General features: G+C 43.2%; 1 protein-coding gene across 1 annotated transcript; it reads right to left on the reverse strand.

Moving 5' to 3' along the window:
* Positions 1 to 219: 219 nt before the first annotated feature.
* Positions 220 to 15,069, reverse strand: CAPSL (calcyphosine like). Its single transcript, XM_068666765.1, has 6 exons — positions 14,695 to 15,069; positions 9,461 to 9,597; positions 7,936 to 8,113; positions 6,899 to 7,108; positions 4,550 to 4,653; positions 220 to 380 (listed from the first exon to the last, which is right to left on the reverse strand). Exons 2-5 carry the CDS (start codon positions 9,595 to 9,597, stop codon positions 4,552 to 4,554), a joined length of 627 nt encoding a protein of 208 aa, XP_068522866.1. The 5' UTR covers positions 14,695 to 15,069; the 3' UTR covers positions 220 to 380; positions 4,550 to 4,551.
* Positions 15,070 to 27,376: the final 12,307 nt, after the last annotated feature.

Consider the following 27,376-nt stretch of genomic DNA (forward strand, 5'->3'; position numbering starts at 1 on the left):
CTTTTTAGAGATGCTCCATTGCTTGGCTCACCCAGCCAACTCCAGATTTCACCAAGGCTTGGCTGTTCCTTGGCTTTTAGGTACCTCCTTTTGAAATGTAAAGCTACGTGGAAGTGTCCAGTGGTGGGACACCACTGGTGTCACCCCATCACGGAGCTCAGAAAGTGTTCCCCGGAGAAGAACAGGGGGAAAAAAAACAAACCCACAACAAACTAAGCAGTGTTTCACATCTTTTTTGCCTCTGCTTTCAAACAATGTGGGGCAAAAAATAGCAAAATTCAGACTTTCCAGGATTACTGCATCATTAAAATGAAGTAGGCATCGGTGTCCACAGAGGCACTAACTGCGGAGTAGTAGTTCAAAAATTCATCTTTTGTAACCTAGGAAGGAGAAAAACAGAGTAAAAAATGTGTGATGGATAGACTGTAGCCCACAGCAAGGTGTTTATGTAACACGTTCCCATGTTTTGCAGAAAAATCTTTAGCCCCTTTCAGAGAAGTCTGACTTTTTCATCAGGTTGTCCTGATCTGACATCAGGATGTGCTGCCCCAGCAAGCTCTGACACTTTGTTTATTCCAATAACTCTGAGGTCAGTGTATTGAGCTTGGTGTGTTTGGAGACAGAGTTGTTGCTATGTCCTGGCAAACTGAACGTAAGACAAGTTATTCTAGTTATTGCTAAATATTGATTGCAAGACTTAGATGCAGCAATGAAATTAGAGTATTCCAACAATAAAACCTCAATAAAACCACCACCAGATGAATGCAAAAAGCTCCAAATGTTAGTAAATATATATATATATATATTTTTATTATTATTATTATTTTTTTTTTAATTAAAAATGAGAAACAAAGCAGAAATCCATTGGTGGGACTGTCTCAACTACTAAGTCTATGCCATAAGATCAGAGCTTCCCTGGAGGAGCTGCAATCATAGCAAAAGTCACAGAAAGTGGGCAGCTGGTGATGGCATCGGGCTGCTCTCAGCATTTTCTGGTTTAACAAGTGAAGCTGAGCATGCTGCTGCTCCCAGCACAGAGGTCAGTAGCAAAACCAGCCCAAACCCACCGGGCTGGCCCCTTCCATCAGCTGTTGCCGGCAGAGGTGTGAGCCCGGCTGCGGGGTGGCACAGCTCTGCTCTGCCCACGCAGTGGTGAGGCTTTGGGGCAGGGCTGTGGAGTCGCTGCCTCACTGGGTTTCATTTAGCAGCGTGCACAGCTGGTTTAGTCTGCAAAAACCTCAGCCGCTTTCATCTGCCCCTGCCAAGACAGCTTTCTGCCAGGGGACCAGCAAAGTGAACCAGCTTGGTGAGCGCAACCTGTGTCCTGATTGCAAGAGTGAAAGAGGCTTGCATCAAAACTTGGTTACCTGAACCAAAAATTCGTGCTGCAGGAGAGAAACATGAACCAAACATCTCTGGACCAGATCAAGCCAAAAAGTTTCGCTCCAGGAACAAAAATACAAAGCCACAAAACCACACCGGGGCAAAACCAACATGAAGTACCAGCTGTTGCAGAAGCAGCCTTTCTTTTCCTGGGAACATACTGAAGGGAGAGGCTGTGCCCTGCATCTCCCCCCACCTTGTGCCAGTTTGGTGGAGTCACAGAGAAGTTCTAATGGCCCAGGTAGAGGTAGGAGAAAGCCATTTCCCTCCCTGAAGGACCAGATGGGTCAGACAGCATTTTTGCAGCAAGGCTGGAGCCAAAATCTTCACCTCTTATGTTGTCTCACAGCCCTGCAGACTCAGATGTTCCTATGGTTTGTGCCATCCTGTTTAGCATCTGTCGCACAATCAGAAAGAAGAAATAAAATGTTCGAGCGTGAAGTACCAACCAAGATCTGACAATCTTGATGGCAGCGCCAGATACGGTCACGTGCATTGCCACCTATCTCCCAGCATCTGCCGTGTGCGCTCTGCAACCACGGGCTGGCAGGACAGCCTGCACCGAGGTCTATCTCCAGCATCTGCCATCTCTGTACCCAGCACACAGCAGCCTGAGGCTGGGCACAGGCAGTCAAGCTTTGTTTGTGGCTCTGCTGGCTGGCAGCGCAGCAGCCTCGGCAGAGAGGGATGGTGAGGGGCTGAAGGGCAGCTCAGACTTTTGAAGCAATATAATCGTGAAAAACATCCTCCTGAAGGTGCTGAGGAGCACACCCCATGGGTGACAGGACAGCAGCTGGGCAGAGTGAGGAGCCCACAGGGTTCCTCTGACACCAGCACGAGGGGCTTGAGCTCCCCCGGCTCCCACACTCAGGCCAACGTAAGAGGCTACATCAAAAGCTGCCTGAGGCTGGTAGCAAAGTTTCTGCTGGCTTTAAAAATGTTTTGTTGTTTCCAGTTCTGCTGTTTGGTTCTGTTGTTCCTGCTCCCAGTTAATCCTCCCCTCTAGAAATGTATATTGCTCTGGGGATTAAGTAAAATCAGAAAGGGTTAGTACTGGGAAGACAAACTGGTTAGGAGTTGCAGCTATGTAGATTTAAATTTCCATTGCCCTTGATTAACTGTCAGCACAACAGATTACTCGTGGAGTCTGAAACCATGAGCTAGCATGTCAGAAGGAAAGCACTTCATTTTGTGATGCCTGCCATCCATTACCATTGCTTTCTTTTGAGTTGAAATTTAGAAGATAGCTAACACAATACCCTGTTCTGGAGCCAATTAGTAAATGAGAAAGAAATGGATTGCACACAAGCTGCCAGGATATGCAAAGCCTTTATTTGCAGCAAGTTTGTTTTTCATATAACCTATGTTAGCACCTCCGTAGCGTCTCAGTAAGACTCCTATTATGATCAATGGTAATCACAAAAAAAAACTCCTTCCACCAGTTTACACTGTTAGCCAGTATGCAAATTTCTTGAGGCTCACAGATCAAAGACAATAACTGATCATGCACAGCATTTACTAAGGAATTTCATACACCTATTGCTTGTATTGAGGTCATGGCTGGAAAAAACAAAAGCAGAGTTTGCACAGGACTAGAGCTACAAGCACTCAGGACTGCAGTGCTCCAGCTTAGAGCAGTCAGGCATTGGGACGGGTTGCCCAGGGAGGTGGTGGAGTCACTGTCCCTGGGGGTGTTCAAGGAGAGGTTGGACGTGGTGCTTAGGGACAGGATTTAGTGGGTGACACTGGTGGTAGGGAGAGTGTTGGACCAGATAATCTTGGAAATCTTTTCCAAACTTAATGATTTTTAAGATTCCATGTGTTTTATTAGTGTAACACATCCTTGCACACACTAACAGTCCATACTAAGCACAAGCAGACTTCATCAGTCAAATTAATTTGAAAGTATAGTCTGTGAGTCTACACTGCTTTTAGCTGGCTGCCGGTCTGAAATGGACAAAACACTGCAATGCACAAGCCATTTACTATTTTCTACATCAACTCTGTCTCAGGGAACACCAGCACATTGTGAGAGAAACAGAAAGAAGACAGCAGATCTCAGAACTGACAGTCTCATCGGTGTGGCCAGGGGCAGCAAGAAGGATGTGTTCCCACCCTTTCTTCAGCATCAGAAACAGAAGACGACCAGACAAGAAAACTACAAGTTCCTGAGTTCCCAGAAAGTTCCCTGAAGACATAGCTCTGTCATAAACCAATACAAATATGAAAAGCAGAAAAAGCAGCAAGCAACTTTCGGTGTCAGTGTATACAGACAACAGCTACCCTACTGGTAAATGTTCCAGGAACAGAGAGAAGAAAATACTGTAACACACGTATGCCATTTAAAGAAAACCATTAGTGAGATGGTTTCAGAGTACAAAAAGAAAGAAACCAAAGTGGGGAGAAAAGCAATAAGCAGGCCCACAGAGGTTTGAAGCAAAGCATGCGCACAAAAGATGCCTGCAAGCTGACATACTTTGAGTTGTAAGCTGTGGAAAAGACAGGGCTCTGAAGAGTCTTTGGCATTTATATTGATCCATCCTTCCCCTGCTTGGTTTGTTTCCCTTTCCAGCCTCCCGGCACTGGGAACTCACGTGTTCCCAGCACCAAGCTGAGCACTTGGGCAGTGGCTCTGTCCCACGGGTGAGACACAAGAAGCCAGGAGATGCTGCAGTGCTGCAGGCGAGAGGGGTATGTATGTGACCCTCCAGCCCACCCCTGGGGCACTGTCTCATGTTCCTAACAGCCTGCCCCAGATCATCACCCTTTCTGAACATTTATTTTCCTCCTATTGTGTCCTCTGCCCCGCAGAGCTGTATCTAGTGCTGGAGGGTGATACATTCAAGAGTCACGGTGACCTGCTGCAGATGTCTGAGAAGAGAACAGCCCATCTCAGAGAAGAAAAGACATGTCAGGGATGCAGGAAGAAAAGGGTTAGATCTGCTGAGTGGCTGTATGCCAGATCTGCTCTCCGATTATGCTGCCAATCCCCTGAGGCTGAGACTACCAAAGCATCTGGGAATTATTTCTGTAGATTGACTGTAAGACTGTAATTGGCACAGTTACTGGAAGCTGCTATTATGGAAAATGAGCATGTTGTTGTGCATACACTTAATCATGGGAACCTACAAAAGGTGAAAGCAAAGTCTTGTTCCTTTAATCTTACATTCAGAGTTTCCAAGCGTTCTTCATCATGACGATAAAATAGACATCAGTGTCTATTGAGGCGCTGACTCCTGCATAGTAGTTCATGAATTCTTCTGTTGTGACCTGAGACAGAAGGATTTAAAATAGAAAAATGAACTTTTTTTTTTTTACTTTTTCATGTTATAGTAAGCCAAAACCACAAATTGAGAAAAACTCTAAATGAAACTTAACACCTGCTATTTCGTATTGTTGTTAGTGAAAAGGAACGTAACAGGAATAATGAAGACAGTGAAAATGCACAGAGTTCACTTTACCAGAAATAAGGGCTCTTGTCCTCCAAGAACACTTGGATGGAAATTAAACATGCAGAGTTAAACTAACCTTATCAGGTTCTAAACTTAAAGTCAATGCCATCCAGGAAGGCAAATATTTTATTTTACTTTTTTTTTTTTTGAGGAGTGCTATCATCTGTCTATTTGCATTATCATTAATACAAGTGGATGGGGTTCCTGGTGCAACCCAGAGACAGATATGAGCTTTATACCTCTTCACTAGAGAGAAAATATCAGTGCCCTAACAGGTCTCACTTAAAGAAACAAAAATTCTTTCAAATACTAAAGAGTTTTTGAGTATCTTTAATAGGTAGTTGATGATGAAAATAGTGCATCTCTTGTGATACCTTAACTCTTGAACCATATGCATTATTCTTTGAATATAACATTACACAGAAAAATATTTGCTCCTATGGTGTTGTGCATTTGAGAGCTAAGCAACAAATGACAAATGGGAGAAGGGAATTCTACAGCCTGTCCTACTATTACGATCTGATTACAAGCTTCACGGACCCTGCCTGTTTCAGAGGTACCCAGCAAGACCATGATGAAGAGGACCTGTCTAGCAGAAACTTACCCAGGAGGCATTTTAGCTAAAAGCATTTTAGGTGTCATCTGTTCATATCAGAGCCATTAGTGACCCCTGATTCTGGCACAGGCAAAGTCAGAGACAGTTCTCAGAAGAAACCACAGTCTGGTGAGCTCGCTGAACAGACTGCTGAACAAGAGGGGAGTGGTAACTTTTCTGTAAGTTCAAACACTGTAGCATTTATTAGGAGCAAGGCATTGATGAGGCCAATCGGAGGCATTCAGCTTGTCAATAATAATTCTGGGGGCTCATCTTTTTTAATGTATTCATTTATGACCTCGGCAAAAAATGAAATTTTTGCTGAGGTTTGCTAGACATCATCACTGCTGCAGAAAAGGGACAACTCTCACAACTGGTACCTCTCAGGATGACACAGCAGAGAAAGGGATGAAACTCTGTGCTACTAAATGCAAAGTCATGCCCAAGAGAAATAAAAGCAATTACTACTGTACCAAACTGAGAACATGCCTGTTGGAAACAAAACAGGTGGAGGATTTGGGTGTATTAACCAGTCATTATACAGGCAGGTGTCACCAGTACAGTGCAGTAAGAAATCCCAGGTGCAACCTAAGACTATTTAGGAATAGACAGTGAAATGTTACAGACATTGCATAAAGAGTTGATGAAACCTTATCCAGTTCATTATTTTGAAAACCCGGACCACAAATATTGACAAGTGAACAGCAGAAGTCTCTCGGTGTTGATCCGATGCATGTAAGATCAGACCAAAGAACTCTGCTGACACATAATGAGGGGAAAAGAAGCATGCCTGGCTCAGAGACAGTTATGAACTGAATGCATGAGAAGTCCATCACAGAGGGTGCCCAGGCTTTGCACCTGCATTGGAGAGGAAAGGAAAGCCTCCTACCCCTGCACTGTCTGGTAGCTCCTGGGGAGCGGGTCTGGTGGCAGCCCTGGGTCCCTCTGGCCGCACTCTCACAGCCCTCCAGCCACAGTTCTTGGCTTTCCCTCTGCTCTTCTCAAACCTCACTGTCCCTCTGACACCCTGTGGATAAGTCCATCTGTGCTACAGATAGGTTTCCAAGTAAAGCATCTCAGAGATTATGAGTACTAGAGAAATGCTAAATGAAAGTATTTCACATATTAGGGAACCTGCTTTTGAGCTGGATCCTGTTTTTATTCTCCTAAGAAGTAAAAAAATCCTCCAATTTACATAGGTTTTGAAAATTAGCAATTGAGTGAGTTAGCCTACAAGCCCATAAATGCAGTCTCATGCTTACCTTTGCACCTCCTGTTCTTTGCCTATCAATGCCTAAGCAAGCTACACTAACAGTCCTACACAGAGATTATGCATATGTTTTACTGTACCCCATGTATATGATGCAAATGCATGTTTGGTACTGGGACCATTTTCACATTTAATAAATTAATTCAAATTGTGAGTCAACTGGGGACTTCATGGCCTGACATCAGATGTATCACTTACCTTACCATCTTTGTCATAGGGTGAATCAAAATTATCCAGAAAGGCCTTAAAAACCTGATCTTCTGTCCACTCTCCGTTTTGGTACTTTGGGTGGTGCTTTGCATTATACAGTCCCTTTAAGTCTTCAATTGTGATGACACCATCTCCAGTTCTATCTAACTTCCTAAACACCTGCATGATGATCTCTTTTCTGGCATTTGACATGGGAGGCTGTAAGGAAATATCAGCAGATTCAATTTATTTCTGTAAATGCCCAGTTCACAATTCATGTAACTGCTCTTGTTAATAGTAAAGTGAGTTCAAGGCACATAAGACAGCAAAATGCTGACAGTCTACACTGTCCATGACATAGGAAGGGCAATATATCACCAAAAAGTGGTGTGGTAGAGTCCAATTAATGTCTATCAACAGGATTGTAAAGGAACAAAAAGAGAGAAAAGACTTCTTGAACACTTCTATTCTACCAATTTTAAATATTTCTGTCATCAGCAAGCACTAATTATTTTCTTTATAATTGTTGTGACTCAAGCAGAGCAGAGGCTCCAAACAGAATCTGTCATGCTGTGGTCTATTAGAGAAAGCCCCAACTAGGCTAGTTCATGCTATGAGGAAATATAATATAAGATGAAGGACAGAAAAGTGAGATTAATGGGCTAATCTACATAGGTACCTGGACTGTTATATAGGAACTGAGGTACCTAAATCGAGACAGCAATTCATAAAAATCCATCACAACCATTTCCTTACTTAGGACTATTAGATTTTGCCAATCAATTGCAGAGACATGTAAGGTTCTGAGCTTTCTCATCCACATAGGAGTTATTTGGGGGTGATTTTTTTTCCCTTTGGCATATTAAGATGGAAATAGAATATTGTAACTTCTCAAGAGTTACAGAAATTGTAAGTACAGCTGTAGATTTTGCTAGTTTCTGAGGTGCACAACAATACTGTGTTTCAGTAGTACTGAAGTTTAGCTAATGATAAATCAGGGCTCTTTCTCCATTTAATTCAGTAATAACATAAATTCCCGGACTTACTCTCAGTGTAACAAGAAATTCATCAAAGTCAATTGTTCCACTGCCATCTTTATCAAATACCCGGAAGATCTCTTGTGCTTCTTCCTTGTCTATCATCATAGCATAATCATTTAATCCTTTCACAAATTCATTGAAATCAAGGGTCCTGCTGTTGTCATCATCCAAAATGCGAAATACTCTGTGGAAAATGTTCAATTTGAGGAGAACAGAAAGGAGAATTTAAAGGATGCTGCAGAGGTTTAGCAAGGTGCTGGAGAACAGGGCCACTTTACTGAAATAACATTTCCCCCTTGCCCATTCTTCTGAGAAAAACAAACACACACACACACACACACACAAAAAACAAACAAACAAACAAACAAACAAAAAAAAACTATCGACAGCAGAGTGGACCTGCTCCTGCTTAGATTATGTTCCTGAAGCTTAAGTTAAATGAGTTGAAGGCACCTTAACTGAAGTAGTCTTGCTATTCATTACATATTGAGCTCTCCAAGAGTTGTTCAGATAGATGAAGTTGCAGCGGGTCATCTAGGATCCCTCTGAGGCTAAGGAAGACAAGGAGAGTTCCAGGGCATGACCCAGCTACCCATTCCTGGGGTGGGGTGCCCCACACTCTCAGGGTGACTGCAGAAGCAGCCTGTGTGCCCCCCATATACTGGGCAGCTGACAGATCATTGTACAAGGGGGAGTCACACCCCAAGGAATGACAAAATCCCTCATATCGAGGCACTTAAGTTAATTGCAGAAAACATGAAGGGGAGAGAGATGTTCTACATTCTTCCTCTCTCCCTGGCAAAAATTAAGAATTAAATTCAAACATTTCCTGGCACAGCTGGTAGTTGGGTGGAAAGTTCAAAGGACCAAAACTTTGAGCACAGGCAGCTAAAGAGTGAGTTGAATGAGCCTGAATTCCTTCCCTGGATCTAGTTCAGAAATTCTTGAGGACTCACTTTGCCACTTGTAAACAAGATATCAGGGAGGGATACTGCACTTTCCAGGCCCAAACAACAGCACAAGGAGTGCAAAGCACAGCCATGCTCAATAAGAGCAGTGGGGATTCCTACTGCACAATTCAGCAGGGCCAGAATTTCAACCAAGAGCTGTTTTGGGATCTTTATTTTAAGAAAGACAGAATAATTTAGGTTAAACATGATCTCTGGAGGTATCTAATGCAACTTTTCAGTCAAAGCAATGTTAAATTCAAAGCTAAGCCTAGGTGCTCAGTGCTCTAGCCAGCTAGTGTTTGAAAGTCTCCAAAGATGGAAGTTTTGCTTCCAGTGCTTAGCTGTCTTCCAGTGCTTTGTCATGCACATGGTGAAACAGCTTTTCAACATATTCAGCTGGAATTTCCTTCACATCAACTTATGGACACTGACTCTCACCTCATCATCACTGGGCACCCTACAAAGAGCCCCCATCTCTTTTTCCCGTAACCACCCTTGCGCTACTTATGGTGCCCCCTGCAACTGAAACTGTTAGGCTGAACATTTGATTTGACTTCATTGATTTGACTTCTTGGACTCACCTGCCAAGTCCTTTGATGCCTGCAGATCCCCTTGCTAAGCATTTCAGTCGAAGTCTTTCTATAGGGTCAGTTGTTTTAGACAGGTTTCTTTTGGCCTGGATTGCCATCTCTCGGTCATGCCTTTCCGTACCTGCCATCTGAAAGATCGAAGCTCTCAGACAATGTGCATTCATACACAAAACATAGTGTACTGAAGCCTGCCTTAGTATATAGAGCATCCTAAGTCCCTCACTTGTAAGGTGTTTGCAACTCTTTCATGAGGACTCCTTTTCACCCTCTATTTCCTTTTCATTTTATCTTTTTCTCAGAAGAGGAAATTGCCAGAGGAACCGAACATTTTCTTTTCATTGAGTGAAAATAATTGCTTTGACCTGCACTTCATGGGCCACCAAACCCGAAAGAAGAGCTCAGACAACGACACTGCTGCCTTAACCCAGATGAAATTTGAAAATATGGGTACGAGTTTGCTTGCCTAGAGTGTACAAACACAAGGAAAGCTGGTGGACATAACTGAGAGAGCACTGCTGCCACTGTACTGCAGCCCCGCTGAGCCTCCTCAGCCTTGCCAGCTTGGCAGTTAGTGTTCCCAAACAGGAAAAGCAGTGACAGCAAAAATTGTCCTGGCTGAGGGCTTTCTTCTTTTCTGTCTGTTGTTCCCCATGCTGATGCTGGGGAGAGGGTGTGTGGGCAATGAAGACACTTGTAAGCTTGGGTCCCCATCCTTGTGGCTGAGTAGGGAAGCAGCTCAAGGCCAGGACTGCCATCCATAGCCTGGCTGCTGGGCCTGAAGATCATGAAGAAGGTTCCCAAAATGTCTTCCAGCCGTTAAAGCATCACAGGAAGAGGCCACGGTGTGGCAGAGCTGTGGAAGGGCCTGGCTGAGTCATGGCAGAGGCCTGCCTGGGCCTGGTGCTCTCTGCTGAGGGGTGCCCAAGGGAGGGGAGATGTGGAAGGTGGGCAAGCATGATGTGGAGGCATCATGGGTGCCCACCACACTTCGAATCTCGGTGTCATTGAACTGAAGCAGTCAGAAAATTTCTGAGAAACTGGGGATTAAACTTTTTCACCTTAACTACTCCACTCCTGTCTACAGGGCATTGGCTATGGCTGCTTGTTGTTTTTATGTGTGCTCGCTTTTGCAACCCCTTCAGACCCCACCAACTGAGCTTGGGAGAAACATAAAGACAGAAAGTCTTTGTTCCCCAAAATTGTTTTCAGTGCTAGCATAATGCAGAAATCCAGTGTGGTAGAAAAGAGATCGTTGTCAGCTTTTGCTTCAGCCAGGATGGGCAAAGTTATCCCAGGAGCTCATTAGTGAGTGACCAAGAAGCCTTCCAGCTATGCGAGGTCAGCAGTCAAAAATGTTTTCTGGAGACAATGACCTGTCCTTAAGGGGAAATTTTTAGCTGCCAAGAATATAAAATACAGTGAGATTATGTAAGTACAGTGCAATCTGTATTTTCATTCTGTATTTATATCCTATAGCTTCTATATATTATGCATATATATCTATATACAGTGTGCATAAACATTCATGCTTAGCACTGTGTTGTCTGCCTCTGTATTACATTTAGATGCATAAATACTATGCAAATATGATCGAGACAAATTATGAGATAATTCATCTCCATTGCACACTGAAAATATCTACACAAAAACACCACGTAAGGACTTCAGTAGCTCTCTGCCTCAGGCTCAGTGCAGGCATTTCCCGTATACTGCAACACACATCAAATAATCATTGCAGTGAGATTGATGAATTGAGGCTAGAGAGGGACCATCTGATATGATATCTATTATAATCTCCTATACCTCCATAAAAGCCACTGAAACTGTCCAATCCTCAATTATCTCTGCAGCAAGTACATAATTTGCTTCTGCACGTAAAAGCATTTCTAGGCAAGAACGCGCCATCTCTAGACTAAATTGTACTGGTATTAAATCATTTTCATTTTTAAAATATCTCCTTTGCTTCCAGTCTGAAATTTCCCCATCACCAAATGATATTATATTTTCTTTTACTAGATTAAGGGCTACACCTGTTCAAAATTTCTCCAGATGCAAACATCTGAAGGCTCCTTTTAAGCACTCTTTGGCTAAGCAATTAGACAGAGCTTAGAACTCTTGCTACAAAATCAATTTCCAGATGTTAAATAATTCTGCTGTTGTTCCTGACTTGTTCCAGTACTTTGTCAGTATTCTTTCTGAGGTGGAACAAAGCATTATTATAATCTTCCTAATGCCATAGGCAGCAACAATTCCATTTTTTATCTCTACATGTAATGGTTAAAAACACTAACAGTCAATAATTCTGCTGGTCTTTGAGAATCTACATTCTCTATAGATGTTCAATAACAAAATCAACCTTCACCATGCTGTGATATCAAACTCAGCAATTAAAGTTAGTTCATAAAAATATTGCACTTTAATGTCATATTACATTAAAGCCTTTTAAACGTGACCTGGCTTCCTATGTCACACAACAGCACGTATTTGACAATCCTTACTATACATTCAACTAATAAAGAAAAGCATTAAAATATAAACCCCAGCACATATGAGCCTGGTCCACACTAGTATGTCTATCAATTCCCTGTTTCTGCTGGCAGCTGCTGTAAACTAAAGATGAACACTTCCATGGCTGTTAAAAGATTATTTCAAGAAATGTTTTAAGAAAACAGATTCTAAATCATAGCAAGGATGGAGAATTCACAGTGATTCAAAAGCTCTCTCTTTCATTTTGCTCTCCATATATGCCGCTTTTTCCAAGCAACCCTCTTTCTGCAGACTGTCCTATGAAATATTGAGAGAGTGCAATACCTGATTATGTCTCTACTAGAAATGAGTGGCAAAATCCTTTTGTTATTTGTTAGCAGCAGGATCCGATCTCAGTCTTTGAAAGGACAGGAGTTACAGAGATCTTACAAACAATGAAGCAAGATGTGACCTTGGAAAAATGGTAACAATCAGGTACCTCTGCAGGAAGTCCCACTAGCTGTTTAAACAACATTCTTGCTAGGACAAAGAGTAAAAAAAAAATAAAATTAAATTAAAAAATCCTTCAGATTACATAACAGCAGTACAATTTGGGGTGATGGACACCTAGATCAACAGGTCACCCAGCAAGAGATCTTCTGGGTGACCTGTTGGTCTTCATCTTCAACTGGAACTTCCCAGGGGGAAATGAGAAACCTCCTCTGAGTGGTTGCATAAGACCATCAGATTAAAACAACATTGTAGATATTGGCATTGAAGATAAATGTGGTTGTTCAGATCCTGCACTGGAATATGGAGCTCAGACATCCTGTTTTCCCTGTGCTTCCAGCTCTTTTCCTGGAGGATGAGACTGGAGGCCAAGGCTGGGATTTTGTTACCTCTCTGCAAAGGCATCCTGCCGCTGTGGGAGATAGAACACATAGTTCTTATGGAAGAACAAAACAGCATGTCTTATCACCAGTGATACTCCAGAGCCAAGCTTATGGCATGTCCTAATCTCTTGTCCTCTTTTTCCTAACTTTAAGCAGCTATTCCTACAGGTTGATATTAAGTATCTGCCCCTTCTGATGCACTGAATATGGGAACTGATGTGAACAACACAGTGTGTGCCAGGGGACAGACACCTACACAGTGTCGTGGTTTAACTCAGCTGGCAGCTAAACACCACGCAGCCGTTCGCTCACCCTCCCCCCTCCCTCTCTGGGATGGGGGAGAGAAATGGGAAAGTGAAGCCTGTGAGTTGAGATAAAGACAGCTTAATAAGACAGGAAAATAATAATAACAACAATAATAATAACAATAATAATAATAATAACAATGATGATAATAGTACTACTACTAATAATGTGTACAAACAAGTGATGCACAATGCAATTGCTCACCACCCGCTGACCGATGCCCTGCCTAACCCTGAGCAGTCTGGCCTCCTCCCCCAGCTAGCCACCCCTATATACTGTTCAGCATGACCCCAGATGGTATGGAATACCCCTTGGGCTAGTTTGGGTCAGCTGTCCTGGGTCTGTCCCCTCGCAGCTCTTGCTGCACCCCCAGCCTGCCCATTTGCAGGACAGAAAATTAACTCTGTTCTAACTGAAACCAGGACACATAGTAACCAATGCAAAAACTAACTTTTCAGTATCCAAGCCCCCTTTTGGATCTAACATGAAATAATAACAGATACAGTCAGGATAAGTTGAATATAACAGTTCACTGTGTACTTTCCAAATGTGTTATGTATTAATAACCATTACTACAACAAGAAAAGGTCATAACTGTAATTTTACATGTTTATAATTCTTATACCTCTTCCAAGATCATCACATGTCTCCCACTGTGAAATGAAAAAGGGGCTGGTTAATTTAATTGAACACTGGAGAGCCTTGTTCTGCCTTGCAGCCTGGACTACAAGCAATTACAGCACCCTGAGTTCCACCATTGTTTGTTTCCATGGGCAATGCTGTGTTGTGTGAGCTGAACAGCAATGGTTGCTTTTCTTACCAAAAGTTAAACCTGAATTTTTATTTATTTATTTAATTTTTCAGAAAAATGTCAAACTGTTCATCACCCAAATCTCCTTGCATCCCTTTAAGCCTTAGGCTTAAACCTGGAACGAGGCAGACTTAAACCTGGAAAGAGGCAGATTTAACCTAAACTGTGCTCTAGTTCAGTACTGTTTGTTTATACATTATCCTTCAGCTGAGCCCAAGAGCTCCCTTACAAAATCAAGGCCTGATTTTCCTGAGAAACACCCAGGTGTGGCAGACATAAGCCCACACCAGTCTGTGGGTTATTGTCAGCTCTGAAAGCGCATGTCCTGGCCAAAATCCCAAGTCACACACCACACCTGAGCAAAAGATCTCAGAGTCTGTCAATCAATTTAAGTGGCCTAAACCAATTGCATGTATTTGGTTTTTATTCCTAACAATTTCATTAAATTATTGCAAGTGTGAAAATTGGATGGGTGTTTAGCAACCCCCTTAACATCTCACTAAAAATCAGGCTTCCCAGTCCCACCAACCCTTCTGTGTCAGCCTGCAGCCTCCCCTTTACCTCTCCCCCCTCCCCAGCAGCACTTGGCTCTGTTCTGGTAAGTGGGGCATTGCTATTCATCACATTTATATCTATATGTGATGATATATGTATACGTATGTAAAACAAACTGCTCGCGGCCAAGCCACAAGTTCAACCGGTGAGAGAAGCCTGTTCTGAGCCAGAAAATGGAAAAGAAAATCCTTTACCTGCAACGTTATCTTGCACCTGGTGTTTCCAGCTGGGACTGGGGAGCTTTCGGGGGCCGGTATGGAGTGGTAACGCGGCTGCTCCCAGGCTGCTGCCCCGACACAGGTGGATGGTGAGGGGAGGCAACGTAGGGCCGTGGGCAGTGCCGGCCTCACGGTAGAGCTTCCTGGTCCACCTCGTTTTACTTGTTTACTTACCCAGCAGCCTTGCCTCCCCTTTTTCGGAGACCAGTTTACCAGCCGGTCTCCAGGGTGACACTGGTGGCTGCGGCTGGCCCAACCTGCAATTACGCTGCTTCCCAGGGTGACTGCCGCTGGGTTTCAAGCGTCCTTTTATTTAACCTGATTTTAAACAGATGCCTTCTTTCTCCTCCCTGCCCAGACAGGCTGTGGAGGGGACATCTTGCGCCTGTGGGTGTGATGTAGGAATGGGGGACCCCTTGTGCTGCCTCTCGCCCAGACACCCCGCGATGCCCACAGGAGGGTGCCACAGCAGCTCTGGGGGATGGCGGTGTTTTGATGACACGTTTCTCCACTCCATAGTTGATAGGGCAGAAAAGACTTGCTGGTTTAGTCCTTTACTCGAAGTACAATAGGAAAAAGTAATTAATAGCCTGACAGTTGTGTTTCACAATAAACAAGTTGCTGGCATATTTTTTTTCCTGCTGATTAATTATCATTTGGAAGACTGGCCAGCAGCAAGAGCCTCTGGGGAGATGCTGAGATGATGCTCGTTTGCAGAAAACTGAAAAAGGTTAAACACCCATCTGATGAAGGAAAATTTCTCTCTGTCTAGACACAGCTATTAACGACTCTGCCTGCAAAAGGTCACAAGCATTATCAGCGACATACTGTAGCACTTGGGTAAGGAATTGGGGTATTGATAGGCTTCTTAGGGGGTGACAGATAGCCCGTGTTTTGCTTCTGAGCCCTCTCCTGCAGCAGCATGCTGAACATACATGGTCAGGGCTGAGGGCAAGGGCAGCTAGCTCAAGCTAAGTGGGGAAAGGGCCCAGTCCTGCCCATGGATAAAACACCGGGTCAGAACGAGTATGTGCATCGTTTCCTGACAAGAGCAGGAAATTATTTTAGGCAATTAGTAGAGTAATAAAATTTGCATCCTAGCAGGCTGCTTATCTTTCATCGACAGGTACTTCCTGGTACTAAACTGCAGCTTGTGCAAGACTTCATATACGCTTATACCTCCCATCTGGCAACTGGTTGTACATTAATGCAAAGCCAGGAGACAATGCACGTTTAATCAGTCAGTGATTCAAAAATCCCTGCCTCTGTGGCAGCGCGCCGTCCCCGCCCGCCGGCTTTGCTCTGTGCATCGATCCCCGGGGTCTCTGGGCGTGCGGAGCAGAGGGGCTGGCAGCGCAGGAGCAGCAGCCCCTGCTGTCCGCCGGCGCTCACTGCAAGGGCAGAACAGGAGCAGGGCCCGGGGAAGTCGTCTTCACAGAGCAACGACTCTATCCTCGAAATGCAGCATCCCACCTGCGTGAAGCCACTCTTTGCATGCAGAATTTGCAGCTTTCAGAAGGGTGCCTGTAGGCTGGTACAGCACGGATGGGCTCTTGCAAGCAGAAGAGCAGGTTAATTAAACACTTGTATACTTGGTTGCTTTCTGCTGAAGGCAATTTTTATGCCTGAGCCCAGGCACACACATACATACACATACACGTACACATACACATACATGTACACGTACACGTTCTGTTTACCTTCAGCACACTCCTCTGAAAAATGTGCTATCTAGTTAATGAATTACAAATCTGAATAATCATTAATGTGCTTTCAGGTGTCTCAGATTGCATCAGGCTAGAATTAAATTTATCTGATAATATCTGCTCTGGTACTGTGCACAAAGCTGTACACAGAGCTCAGGGGATTCAGAGTTTATCAGAAATGAGACAGGGGTTTTGCCAAAACTTTGGAATTGTTTCTTCTCATCTTCTAACGACCTTTTTTATTTATTTATTTTTTCAGTCTGAACAGTCTGTTCAGTTTGTGGCTCAGCACTTGATTGAATCTAACAAGAGCAAAAAAAACCTGTGAGATCTATTGTAGTCTATATGCTTATGACAGAGAAGACGGAAATCTTGTTGATGTTCAGTTTCCAAAAGAAATCAGATTTCTTGTTGAATTTCAGCAGGAGGGAAGGCATAAGAAATGTACAGCCTCTCAAAGAAAAGAGAGAAGCCCCTGGGCATTTTGTCACAGTTTGCATGTAGTAGTATTATTTCTAAATGTGAGCATACTGTTTTGATGTGTGGACATTACTGCAGAGAAGTCCTCCAGCTTACAACTGCAGGTATGAGGTATGAAAATGAGTGTGTCCTCTTGCACTTGGTAGAGGAGTCAGCACAGTATTTAATTTTCACAACAGGTTAAGAAAAATTTAAAAAGCATGGGGTATCAGAACACTACATCAAAGATGACTAAGTGTACAGCATAATCCTTTGTGTTTTGTTTTTTTTTCCTGCCATTAAAATTCAGAAAGTTTCACACACACCAAAAAAGGAACCCTCATGGTAAATAATATTGTCAGGGGAAAAATATTCCCATTTTAAACCAAACTATTACCTAATTAAATTGAACTCCCAACCTATAAAATATTTTTACATCCAAAAATGCTGTCTCCCTGTGCAGCTGGTAGCAAGCCAGCTCCAATAAATGGTGCTCACAGTTGCTTTCTGGAGCTGAGACCCCCATGGACAATGACCCCAAGGAGGACACTGGTGGGCTTGGACCAGGCTGTACTAGGCCACACAGGCCTTATGTTCCAGACTGGTACCTAGGGTCACTCCCTGATGATATTTTATCATCTGACAGAGATGTAGCCCAGCCTCTCCACATGGGGACAGGGAGATGTGGCCCAGCCTTTCCACATGGGGACATCCCCGTGACAGTGGCACTCAGCTTCCAGCACAGGGTCATGCCTGGCAGAGCTGCCATCTACCTGCACGTTCTTCCCAACAGCAGGTCCTCAGCATTTCTTACCTTCACCACATCTTACCTCGCCCTTACCCCTCACTCTGGAGAAGCACAGATACATACATCTTTTAGCAGTATGTCTTCTGTTAAAGGTACATGTTGCTTGATATTTTTTTAAGGTCATTTGAGAAGAGGAGCCTTCCAGAAAAGGGACAGTTGTTTTGAAATCTTTCTTCTTGTAAGTTTACCACAAACAAGTTCTCAGCTGGAGAATGAAAAATGCAAACATGAGGTAGTTATGATCTTTATAAAGCTCAGCAACAGATGTTTACCAAAAATCAGTTATTTTTAGCACCATACACACCATAAAATAGGGGAAATTTGTTTTAAAGCTTTTTTTTCAAAGTGAATATCATAATTTTTCTTTTATTCTCTTACATTTTTCAAAAATACTGACAAACATGTCACACACAATCAGACAATGTAACGAATGTCTGACAGACATAGAAAACTTCTGTGCTCAGTCCCCCCACTCTTTCTCTCCTCTGGAAAATAAAACAGTTAAGTGGACCCAGCACTTAGTAGAATCAAATGTCTTTTGATGCTGAAAAGCTCTGTTTGATCTTTGCAGAGAGAGGGAGGTAAGGAAGCATAGGAAGGCATTCTGCAGCTTGATGCGAAGAAAACCATAACAATCTGTTCTGTGATAAGGACAAAGAAACAGAAGCTACAACCAAAGGAGCAGATTTCAGCGAAGCTGCTGCTCAGAGAGGCCTCCTGAAAGCCCATAATAACAAAGCACTGTTAATAGAGGTGGGGGCTGGCTGGGAGAAGCACAGACACTTGCAGAAAAGTCTTGATAACTTGTCAATGTCCCTCACAGTCCTCTGAAATGGGCATTTTTACATGTATAAGTATTGTGCAGGCACAGCTTGGCAGGAGGGAAAAAGGTGCTAAGGAAGCAATTTCAGTAGCTGCACAGGAGAGGGCAGAGGCTCTTTCTTTAAGACTTGGGCAAAATATCAGCTGGAGCAGATGGAGGCTGAAGTGAGGAGAAGCTGCTTTAATTACCAGTGATGGAAATGTTTCACTAGTCAGTCTGTGGAGCATGTCTGACATCACTTATTACTTCAGTCTGTGATACAACTTCTAAAATAACCAAAAATAAGATGCCTTCTTTCATTATTGTTCTCTGGAGCTTCCTCTCCAAATTACCAGCGAGGGCTTTTTGGGCCCTGTCTTCAGAAGTTTGTTGGTGGCACGCAAATCAAATGCTTTTCCCTACCAGAAAAGCTTGACATATGTCCTTGTTTCAGCCGGTGTAGAGTTAATTTTCTTCCTAGTCACTGGCATGGTATTGTGTTTTGAATTCAGGATGGGAATAATGCAGAGCAGTGCTTACACTAAGACAAGGACGTTTCAGCTTCTGATGCTGCCCTGCCTGTGAGAAGGCTGTGGATGCACAAAGAGCTGGAAGGGGACAGGGCCAGGACAGCTGGCCCAGGCTGGACAAAGGGGTGTCTCACACCTGAGGGTGTTGTGCTGAACAATAAATCACTTGCTTGTGTATTCTTTCATTTTTATATCTTATTAAACTGCCCTTATCTCAACCTACAAGTTCTTGCACTTTTCAGTTTTTTTCTGCCATCCCAGTGTGGAGGTGGAGTGAGCAAACAGCTCTGTGGTGTTAAACTGCTGGGTGGGAATCAAAACAATGTGGCGGAAAGATTAAGCAGATGCCTACCTATCCCTGTTGGTGATACAGCATTGTTCTACAGAGCCAGGGGATATCCCAGATTCCCTTCTCTATATAGCCTTCTCCCTTCAGAAATGACTTTTTCACCCAAAATGATTAGGTATTGTCAGGCTCCTTTGCACATGTGGAGCCCTGAGATGGTAACACTTTTGTACGTGAGCTGTTGTTGCTTCATCGAAGATTTTATTTCTCTGTCTGCAAAGGGCAGATTCTTGCAGAGATGAGACAGCAGACAAAGCTAAAGACCCAGGGCCAGATCTCAAAATGGATTAAAGCCAAATACTGGCATTTAACCTCCTCAACCTCTGTGGTGTCCAAAACCCTGTGGCTTGTGACCACCAGAACCTAAACATTCAAATCTTTCAAACCTACCACTGTTGAAAGGGAGTCTCAACACTACCAAGTCAGACCTGATCCCAGACACAGCGGAAGCCCAAACACATGCACTTAGGGCCATTTTAGCCAGCAAGGACACTCCAGACATCTGCACAGAGCTATTCAGTACCTACCTGAGCTCTCCTAGGAGTGTAGCTGAAAAGATAGCAGGACACCTAATGATGCCAGATGCATTGAGACAATTGAATCACCCTCAAGCTGTCTCTCCTACAGATCCACAGCAACATAAAATCATTTACATTTAACAAATAGCTAGTTTGGGTGAGCTTGTAGGTTTTCTGGCCCAATCTCTTAATCCCCACAGTAGCTGTGGTTGGGGTACAAGCATTGGGCATGACTGAGTTCTCCCCCCATATACACCTCTCCAGCAGCCAGACATTTCTCAGCATCCTGAGATGGAACTGCTCCTATAGAGCTGTTCTCCACAGTTTTCTATAGTCCATCTTCAAATCAATTAACACAATTAGCCTTCATGGGAACCTCACAGCAACAAATACCACAGGTGCAGAGTTGCCACCTCTTGCATGCCACATCTGGTGTTGAAAGCAATTGTTGGATTTCAAGGCATCCTCACTGAGGAATAAGGACTAGAAGGTAAGGGGACACTGTTGGTAAAGTCCAGCAAGAGTATCTCTGTCAACAGGCTTGCCAATCTTGCCATGGCGACTTTAAGCCAGGTTTGTTGGGATGGGTGGCCAAGGCCTGTGCAGAGAGGCATGAGACAGTCCTAACACTTTCCAGCTGAAAGCAGCACTGCTGGCAGCCACCTCAAATGTCTGCACAGCACAGAGGCACACAGACAAGAGCAGAAGGAATTAAAAGTCAAACTTCTTTACTGGTTTCTTCCTGTTTGTCTGGTGTTGGAATCATATTTATGGGCTTGTAATTCCAGCCTAACTCATCAGACATGACATTCCAGGGATGTTATTTTTTTAGGCTTGGCAGAATCAAATCTGATTAACATAAGCACCTTCATACACCTCTAATTTTTAGGTCCCTGGGAGAGTGACTCTCAAAATAGGTGCCTGCATTCCCTGCCTAACCAACTGACACACACAGGTGCCTTTGATAACCCTCAGGAGAACACAGAGGAGTTTGGTGTCCAGTTCCCCCAAAGCTCCCAAGGGAGCAAGGCTCTCACAGGCATTCATGTCATGCAGCAGAGACATGCAGGGTCTGCAACCACACCCCAGATTACTGATCTGAGCCCTCACAGGACATGAATTTGGGATGATGATGAAGACAAATTCCTTTTCCACTGTCTCCTGGCTCCCTACAATTTGGCTTTTGGCTTGCTTTTTCCAGCATTGTCCTCCAGCATCCAGTCTGGGTATGCTCTGCAGGGAGAGCAGGGAGATGGGATACTCCTGCTGCAGCTTGTAAGCTTCTGCAGCTTTTTAAATGCCAACAGGAAGAAACTGTCAGCTCCACTTTCTCTAGGGTTGGCAGCAAAAAATGGTGCTTTTTGGATAGCAGCAAGAACTCACTATCATGTTTGGATGCTACAGCCCTTGTAGCTCTGAGCCCATTTCCATTTTAGAAAAATCACAACCTTATGTGTCTTTCACTTTGTAGTGACCAAGGAGCAAATCCTCTGTCAGCTGGGAAGGAGAAATGTGTCATGGACTTTCCATTTTTTGTGTTTGCTTTTCACTGTAAATTAAGAAGAAAAAAGCACAATTCCAGGTAAATTGCAATGTTCAGTTCAAGATAAAATGCAAAGATGATTCTTTTTCCCCTCTAGATTTTGATAAGAAAATGAAAAAAATACACCTACCCTAGCTTTAAAATTCTGATTTTTTGTTTTCCTTGGTCCTTAACATAGACTGAAATATGCAGAATTAATTATAGTAGCTACAAACAATCACAATCCTAAAGGCTTCTTTTCTCCCACACAGTAGCTTCAGAAATCAAATTAGAGCTGTTTTCTTGTACTGCTCTGTCTCTTTCTGTGATGATGGCATTAAATGCTTCAGCCAAACTGATCTTACTTTAAAAGTCCATTTTTAAATTAACTCATATGAAGGAGCACATGTAAAACTAGCTCCATCTGATTACTACCCCCTGTGTTTTACAAATCACTGAAATGCAGAAATCATCGTGCTGAGGGGATTATGTTGCAAGCAGTATTTTCTCATGCCTTTGACACACACACACAATACAAGGCTTCAGTCACTCCTTTGACTCCAATCTGACAGCACAGTATTAGTGGTAGGAAAGGTCCTGGGGTATGTGTTTGAGCACCAGAAGCTTAATTGGGCACAGGATTATGTGGGAGGGAAAAAGGAGAGGGAAAAAACAAAAAAAAAAAAAGCCATTACTTCCTTTGCTGCTCTACTCATACCTACTGATCTCAAATGCTTCCATAATCTGGATCCTCTCTTTCATTGGCAAACTCTCAGCTAACCAGGCATGGATTGCACAGAACACAAAAACTTAAAGAAGCACTCAACACCATAGGATGCTTCATTCCCTAAGAGGCAGGCAAGAAATGCCAGGATGTACAGCTGTGTAGCCCTGCAGCCTGGTATTGCAGCTGCTAGCAGCAGACCATCAGCTTTGTGCTGAGCTTGCAAAGCTTCAGGATGAGGCTGCCAGTCTTGCATTGTCTGAACAGTTCTTCATCTGCCCGTAGCTTTGTTTTACTATTTCCTGTTCAGCAACTTCTCTAACTGACCAGATGCCTACGCCTAATTTGTTTTTAAGAATGTTTATCTTTGTATGGCACAAACACAGTTTCTATAGATAGCAGTAACAAGTAGTAATTCTGTGTATAAAGAGATGTTTATGATTAACAGGGTGCAGGCAGGGAAGAGAAATACCAGCCCAATACAATTGCAGAGGGCCTGAGAAGCGGGGATGCAAGCTGCAGCACGGAGCAGTAAAGGCATGGCGTGATAAAAGCTGGGGCACAGCTTGGTACTGGAGACCCCACAGCTCTCATCAGTGTCCAGAGAAATGCAGACCTTGAGCTCGACAAGGCTGAGTTTAGGGGTAACAAAGAACAATGAAATAATAGCCTTCAACATATGCAAAATACACCACACACAATAAATTCAGCTCTAACGTAAACCTGCAGACCAATGAAAAAATGAGAAAGGTGCAAATGCGTGTTAGGAAGCATGTACAAATGACCTTGACTGAGGAAGAAACCAGCAACAACAATGCCAGTCTTCTCACTGAGGGACACCAGAAGCTGTCATGTCACATACATACAGTGTAATGTCACTGCAGGCCAAAGATACTGACTTTATGACCCAGAAGAACAATGGAAGGGTGTGCATAATCCCAGGAAAATGGATAAAATCTAAGAAGTGTATTGCAACTTTAACTGTATTATTATTATTGACACTTTCCCTATATTGAAGTATTTTAACTGCATTATTATTCTTACTTTTTCTATAGCAATGAGATCTAAATTAACAATAATAGACTCAAATATACTACCAACATATTCTTGGCTTTATTTATATATAAAGTGTTTTTCCTCTTTGCCCATAAATGAGATTTTGAGTACAACAGAAGATATGCTTGCAGGCTTCCTCAAACCCAACTCCCAGCATGGGGGCAAAAGACACCCTGTAACATCACTCAGACTCGTTCCAAGTGTGTTATTGTGCTGCTTGCTGCAAGTTGCATTAGCAGGAAGTTTCACTGTTAGGTTTTATGTCTTTATTTTCACATCCCTGTGAGGGCACAGAGCTGAGGTCTGTTCCAGCAGTGAGGCTGCTTTGCTGCTTCACCTTGTTGCGTATTCCCCTTGGAATGGGATGGTAGAGGGTAGTTTTTAGCTGGGAAGCTAGGCAAGTGATGCCTCTCTCCATGTTCCTCCTTTCTTTACCAGACTTGCTGCAGGGTTGTAGTCTTTGTGTGTATCACTCCCTTCACAGCTGATCCATGTTTAGCACATAAGAAAGAATGATTTTAAATAGAGGTGAGAACATGTACTGGTTATGCTCAGCAGATTAATCACTGGTTATCCAGATCTTCTCAAAAAGATCCTCCTATTCAGCTGATATGGAAGTACTCCACAGGTGTGATGTGCTCTCTCCTTCACACCAGCAAGCCTTGCTCTCTTTCTGTCTTCCCTCTAAAAAATCTGTATTAACCTCGTCTTCATGCACACAAGCTTTTCTTACATAACCCAGGTGCTGGCTGTGTGGGAGCACCACTAGAGCAGGTGGCCACTGCTTCAGGAGACCATTCGTGACCCTACCTTGCACAGTGCAGTAGATACTTACATGTCTTGTGTGGGAGGAAACCGAGAGGCTCACATTGAGTGGAGACACCATCCTGAGGGCACATGTTGGAGAACACACCTGGCATGGGAATGCAGAGAGGTAGGCACACCAACCTGCAGAAATGGCAGTAGGATCCCCAATGCTTTTCTAGTTCCATAGGCCAAGTAATAATGTGTTATGGACCCTCCTTAGTCTCAAGACCTTCTCCACTAGTCAAGTCTTAATTTCACTCCTTAGCAAAGCTCCATCTGATTATAGAAATGTGGCATCTGACACGTGCAGTCAGGGCTGATGCAATAGGGAAGAAGTGCCCAATAACCCTGCTTCTTAAACTTACTCACTTAGGCCCCAACCATTTTGACTAGCTGAAGATCTCACTCCTTGTCTCTGCATCTCCATTAGGAGCACTAATATTGATCAAGACCCTGCTCCTATATAAACCACCAGCAAGAACTAGAAAGCAGTCCTTTACACAGTTTTAAGTCTAGGATGCTGGCACATGCCAGCATATAAGTATCTTTAAAACAGATTTTCTGCCTGAAGATGTTCTTTTTAAAAACAAAGCAACCAAATTGTCTCAAATCAATCTATCCTGCTGAAAAATGTATTTCATCCGTATGAACAAGCAACCAGACTACAAACACTGCTGTGTCTCTGATATACTGTTCCTGCATTTCAGGACAGATAACAATTACAAGAATTTTTTAACATTATCTACCCAGAAATTGCATAATCTGGCATGTTCATTATCTACAGGAAGAAGTCACTATCTCCTGATGGACAAAACCTCACAAGTCTTTGTACAGTCATATGATCCGGATGTTACCCAGGATGACTTTTTTGATGATGCCAACCAAAAAATAAAATTAAGTTAAAAAAAATCCACCAATAAAACACAACCCCCACAGTTACAACAAAAATTGAATGTTTCTCAGAATACTACAGAAATAATGCAAATTCTATACTAATTAGCATACTACTGCAAATATCGTGTACACTCAAGTAAAAGTGCATTTGGCTCACCACTGGCTGCCTCTGCCAAGAAGAGGGGATGCAGTGCTATGCTGCAATCCATGCTGTGTTACTCCCTGCAGCTTTCTTGAGCTCACAGGGCTCTGCTGAGCAGCATTGTCATTGTGTGGTCCAGCTCATCCTCCGACAGAGTTTGGTGTTGCTCCCTCCCTGACCTGACGCAGGTGGGAGCAGAGTCCTGAGGCTACTTCTGCTGCTTCCAGCAATGTTTTAACACGAATGTCAAGTAAACATTCTTATCTGCACTATCACCTCAGTGCTTTCAGTGCTTGTCTGCCTATAAAGAACCAAACAGATAAAAGAAAAAGATGGGGCCCTGGACCCTTGGAAAATTTGGAGCTCCCAGCTTTTGTGGGAGGATTTGTGACTGCATGGCACTAATCAATGTCTGTTTCTTAGTTACGGACAAAAAGGGTAAATTGCACAAGGGCTTACCCCTGCCAGGGGATCATTGTGAGAGGTTTGGTTCCTGACATCCAGCTGTTCTGTCATTGTCAGAGCTTGGATCCAAATCAGAATAAACAGTGAACTCCTTGCCTCACTGCTGTGCAAAAGCAAGTGCTACTCATTCCTCAGTCTGACTTATTTTTGAAGGAAAGGTAAATTTAGGCTCTGGAGAGTCTAAAGAAAAAGGAAATGAAGACGAGTTACAGGCAGTATGTTAAAACTGTCCTCCCTTAAAAAAAAAAAAAAATTGCAAATATCATATGGATGAAAATAGAGTAGACATTCCCTACCAAGGTAAAAAGTACTCTGGTTGCCAGGACTACACTAATGAATATTTAAAATAGGATTAGCCAGCCACAGAGACAGGTTTGCAGAGGACAGGTACACATTCCCAGCGATTTCTGTGTCCAGATCCTTAAGCAGCTTGAATTATCTGCAAAGCCCACCAGCTTTCCTCATGGTCCCAAATAGTGTCTTCAATACTAGGCTTTAAATAACAGTAAATCTGCAAAAGCCAGTCAGTGGAAGTTCTCTTTCTCTTCCCCATGCAAATACCATTCTTTACCACATTATTCCCAGGCAAAGCTAATGCTGCATGATAAAAGGGGATTTAGATAAACAGCTGCTTAGAATTAAGTCCTGCAGCCACTCATTTCAAGCTTAGGGATTTCCCCAGTGGACCTTGTTCTTGGAATAATATACAAAACATTTCCAGGCATGACACTGAGGAGAGTCAGTGTAGTTCTCAATTCATGACCAATGCTTCAGTGTAGAACTAAGACCCAAAATCAGTAATGTGGAAACAAAAGGAAGCACAAAATGCAATTCCTCTCTTATTTAGGTGGTGTGACACTTTCTCTCCTTGAAGTTTTGGCTTTTTGTTGGAAGATTCCTGGTCATCAGTGTCAGAAATCTTCTGTGGCTGGTGTGGGTAAGGCATCAGTCACCCACCTTAATGATCAACTGAGAAGTCAGTACACTGGGGAAACTCGTGGAGGATATGAGGCTTCCTTTGCAAAGTTTACAACACTTAAATTCATCAATTTTAAAGCCTTGCCTGGGGACTTTTCCAGTATGGAAATTTCCTGGAAAGAGACGCTGTGTTGAGTCAGGGGTTCCTGACATTTGGCTGTTCTCTGGCTGTTGAGAGTTGGATCCAAACTAAAACAAACACAAAACCCTTTCTTCCCAATGCTAAGAGCTCAATCCAGTCCCTCGCTATTGCGAGGTAAAGGAGAGCAGAAATCCTCTTGATGAATTCTGCTCCATCATCACCAAAGCCTGAGTCAGCCTGAGACCTGGGAACAGGCTCTCCAGTTGCTGAGGAAGATGAAAGGATTGTTACACTGAGTTCAGGGATCTGACGAGTTTAGAGCTATGATAAACAAGCTTCTCATTAAGTGCTTTGGCAGCTGTAGATAGATTGATAAATACTTAAATAGATTTTACCTACCAGCATAATCTGTTCTCTAGAACTTTTGAAGACTGCCAGTGATTTCAGGGGAGGCAGAACTTTGCCTACCTTGAATGATGAGGCTATTTCAGGCACTGCGATGCTTATCTTATCTCTGGTCTCTTAAAAAGCAACACATGATTTCCTGTCAACACTGAGCAAAGCTGTAAGCAGTCCAGAAGAGTTTGCAGTGGTGCAGGATGGAAGTACCAGCTTTTAAGTGGGCCAGTCAAACAGATCACTGACAAGGAGGCTACTGAAACAGGGTACATTCTCCTTCTACTTAAGGATATGCTGAAAGTAAGCCAGTCTTACAAGTATGAATTTCAGTGATAATAAACACAAATTATTTTTAATCCAGAAGAATTAGTGATTTTTTTAATGTTATAATAGTTTATGATATTTTTTCCATAGCATTCA

The sequence above is a fragment of the Anas acuta genome, chromosome Z (genome assembly GCF_963932015.1).
Source record: "Anas acuta chromosome Z, bAnaAcu1.1, whole genome shotgun sequence".
NCBI classification, from domain to species: domain Eukaryota; kingdom Metazoa; phylum Chordata; class Aves; order Anseriformes; family Anatidae; genus Anas; species Anas acuta.

Coding starts and splice junctions, on each gene's coding strand:
- CAPSL (XM_068666765.1), bottom strand. CDS start 9,597: ATGGCAGGTACGGAAAGGCATGACCGAGAGATGGCAATCCAGGCCAAA. Junction 8,114..9,460: donor GGCATCAAAGGACTTGGCAG/GTGAGTCCAAGA, acceptor CATTTTCCACAG/AGTATTTCGCATTTTGGATG. Junction 4,654..6,898: donor CCTATGACAAAGATGGTAAG/GTAAGTGATACA, acceptor CTTCTGTCTCAG/GTCACAACAGAAGAATTCAT.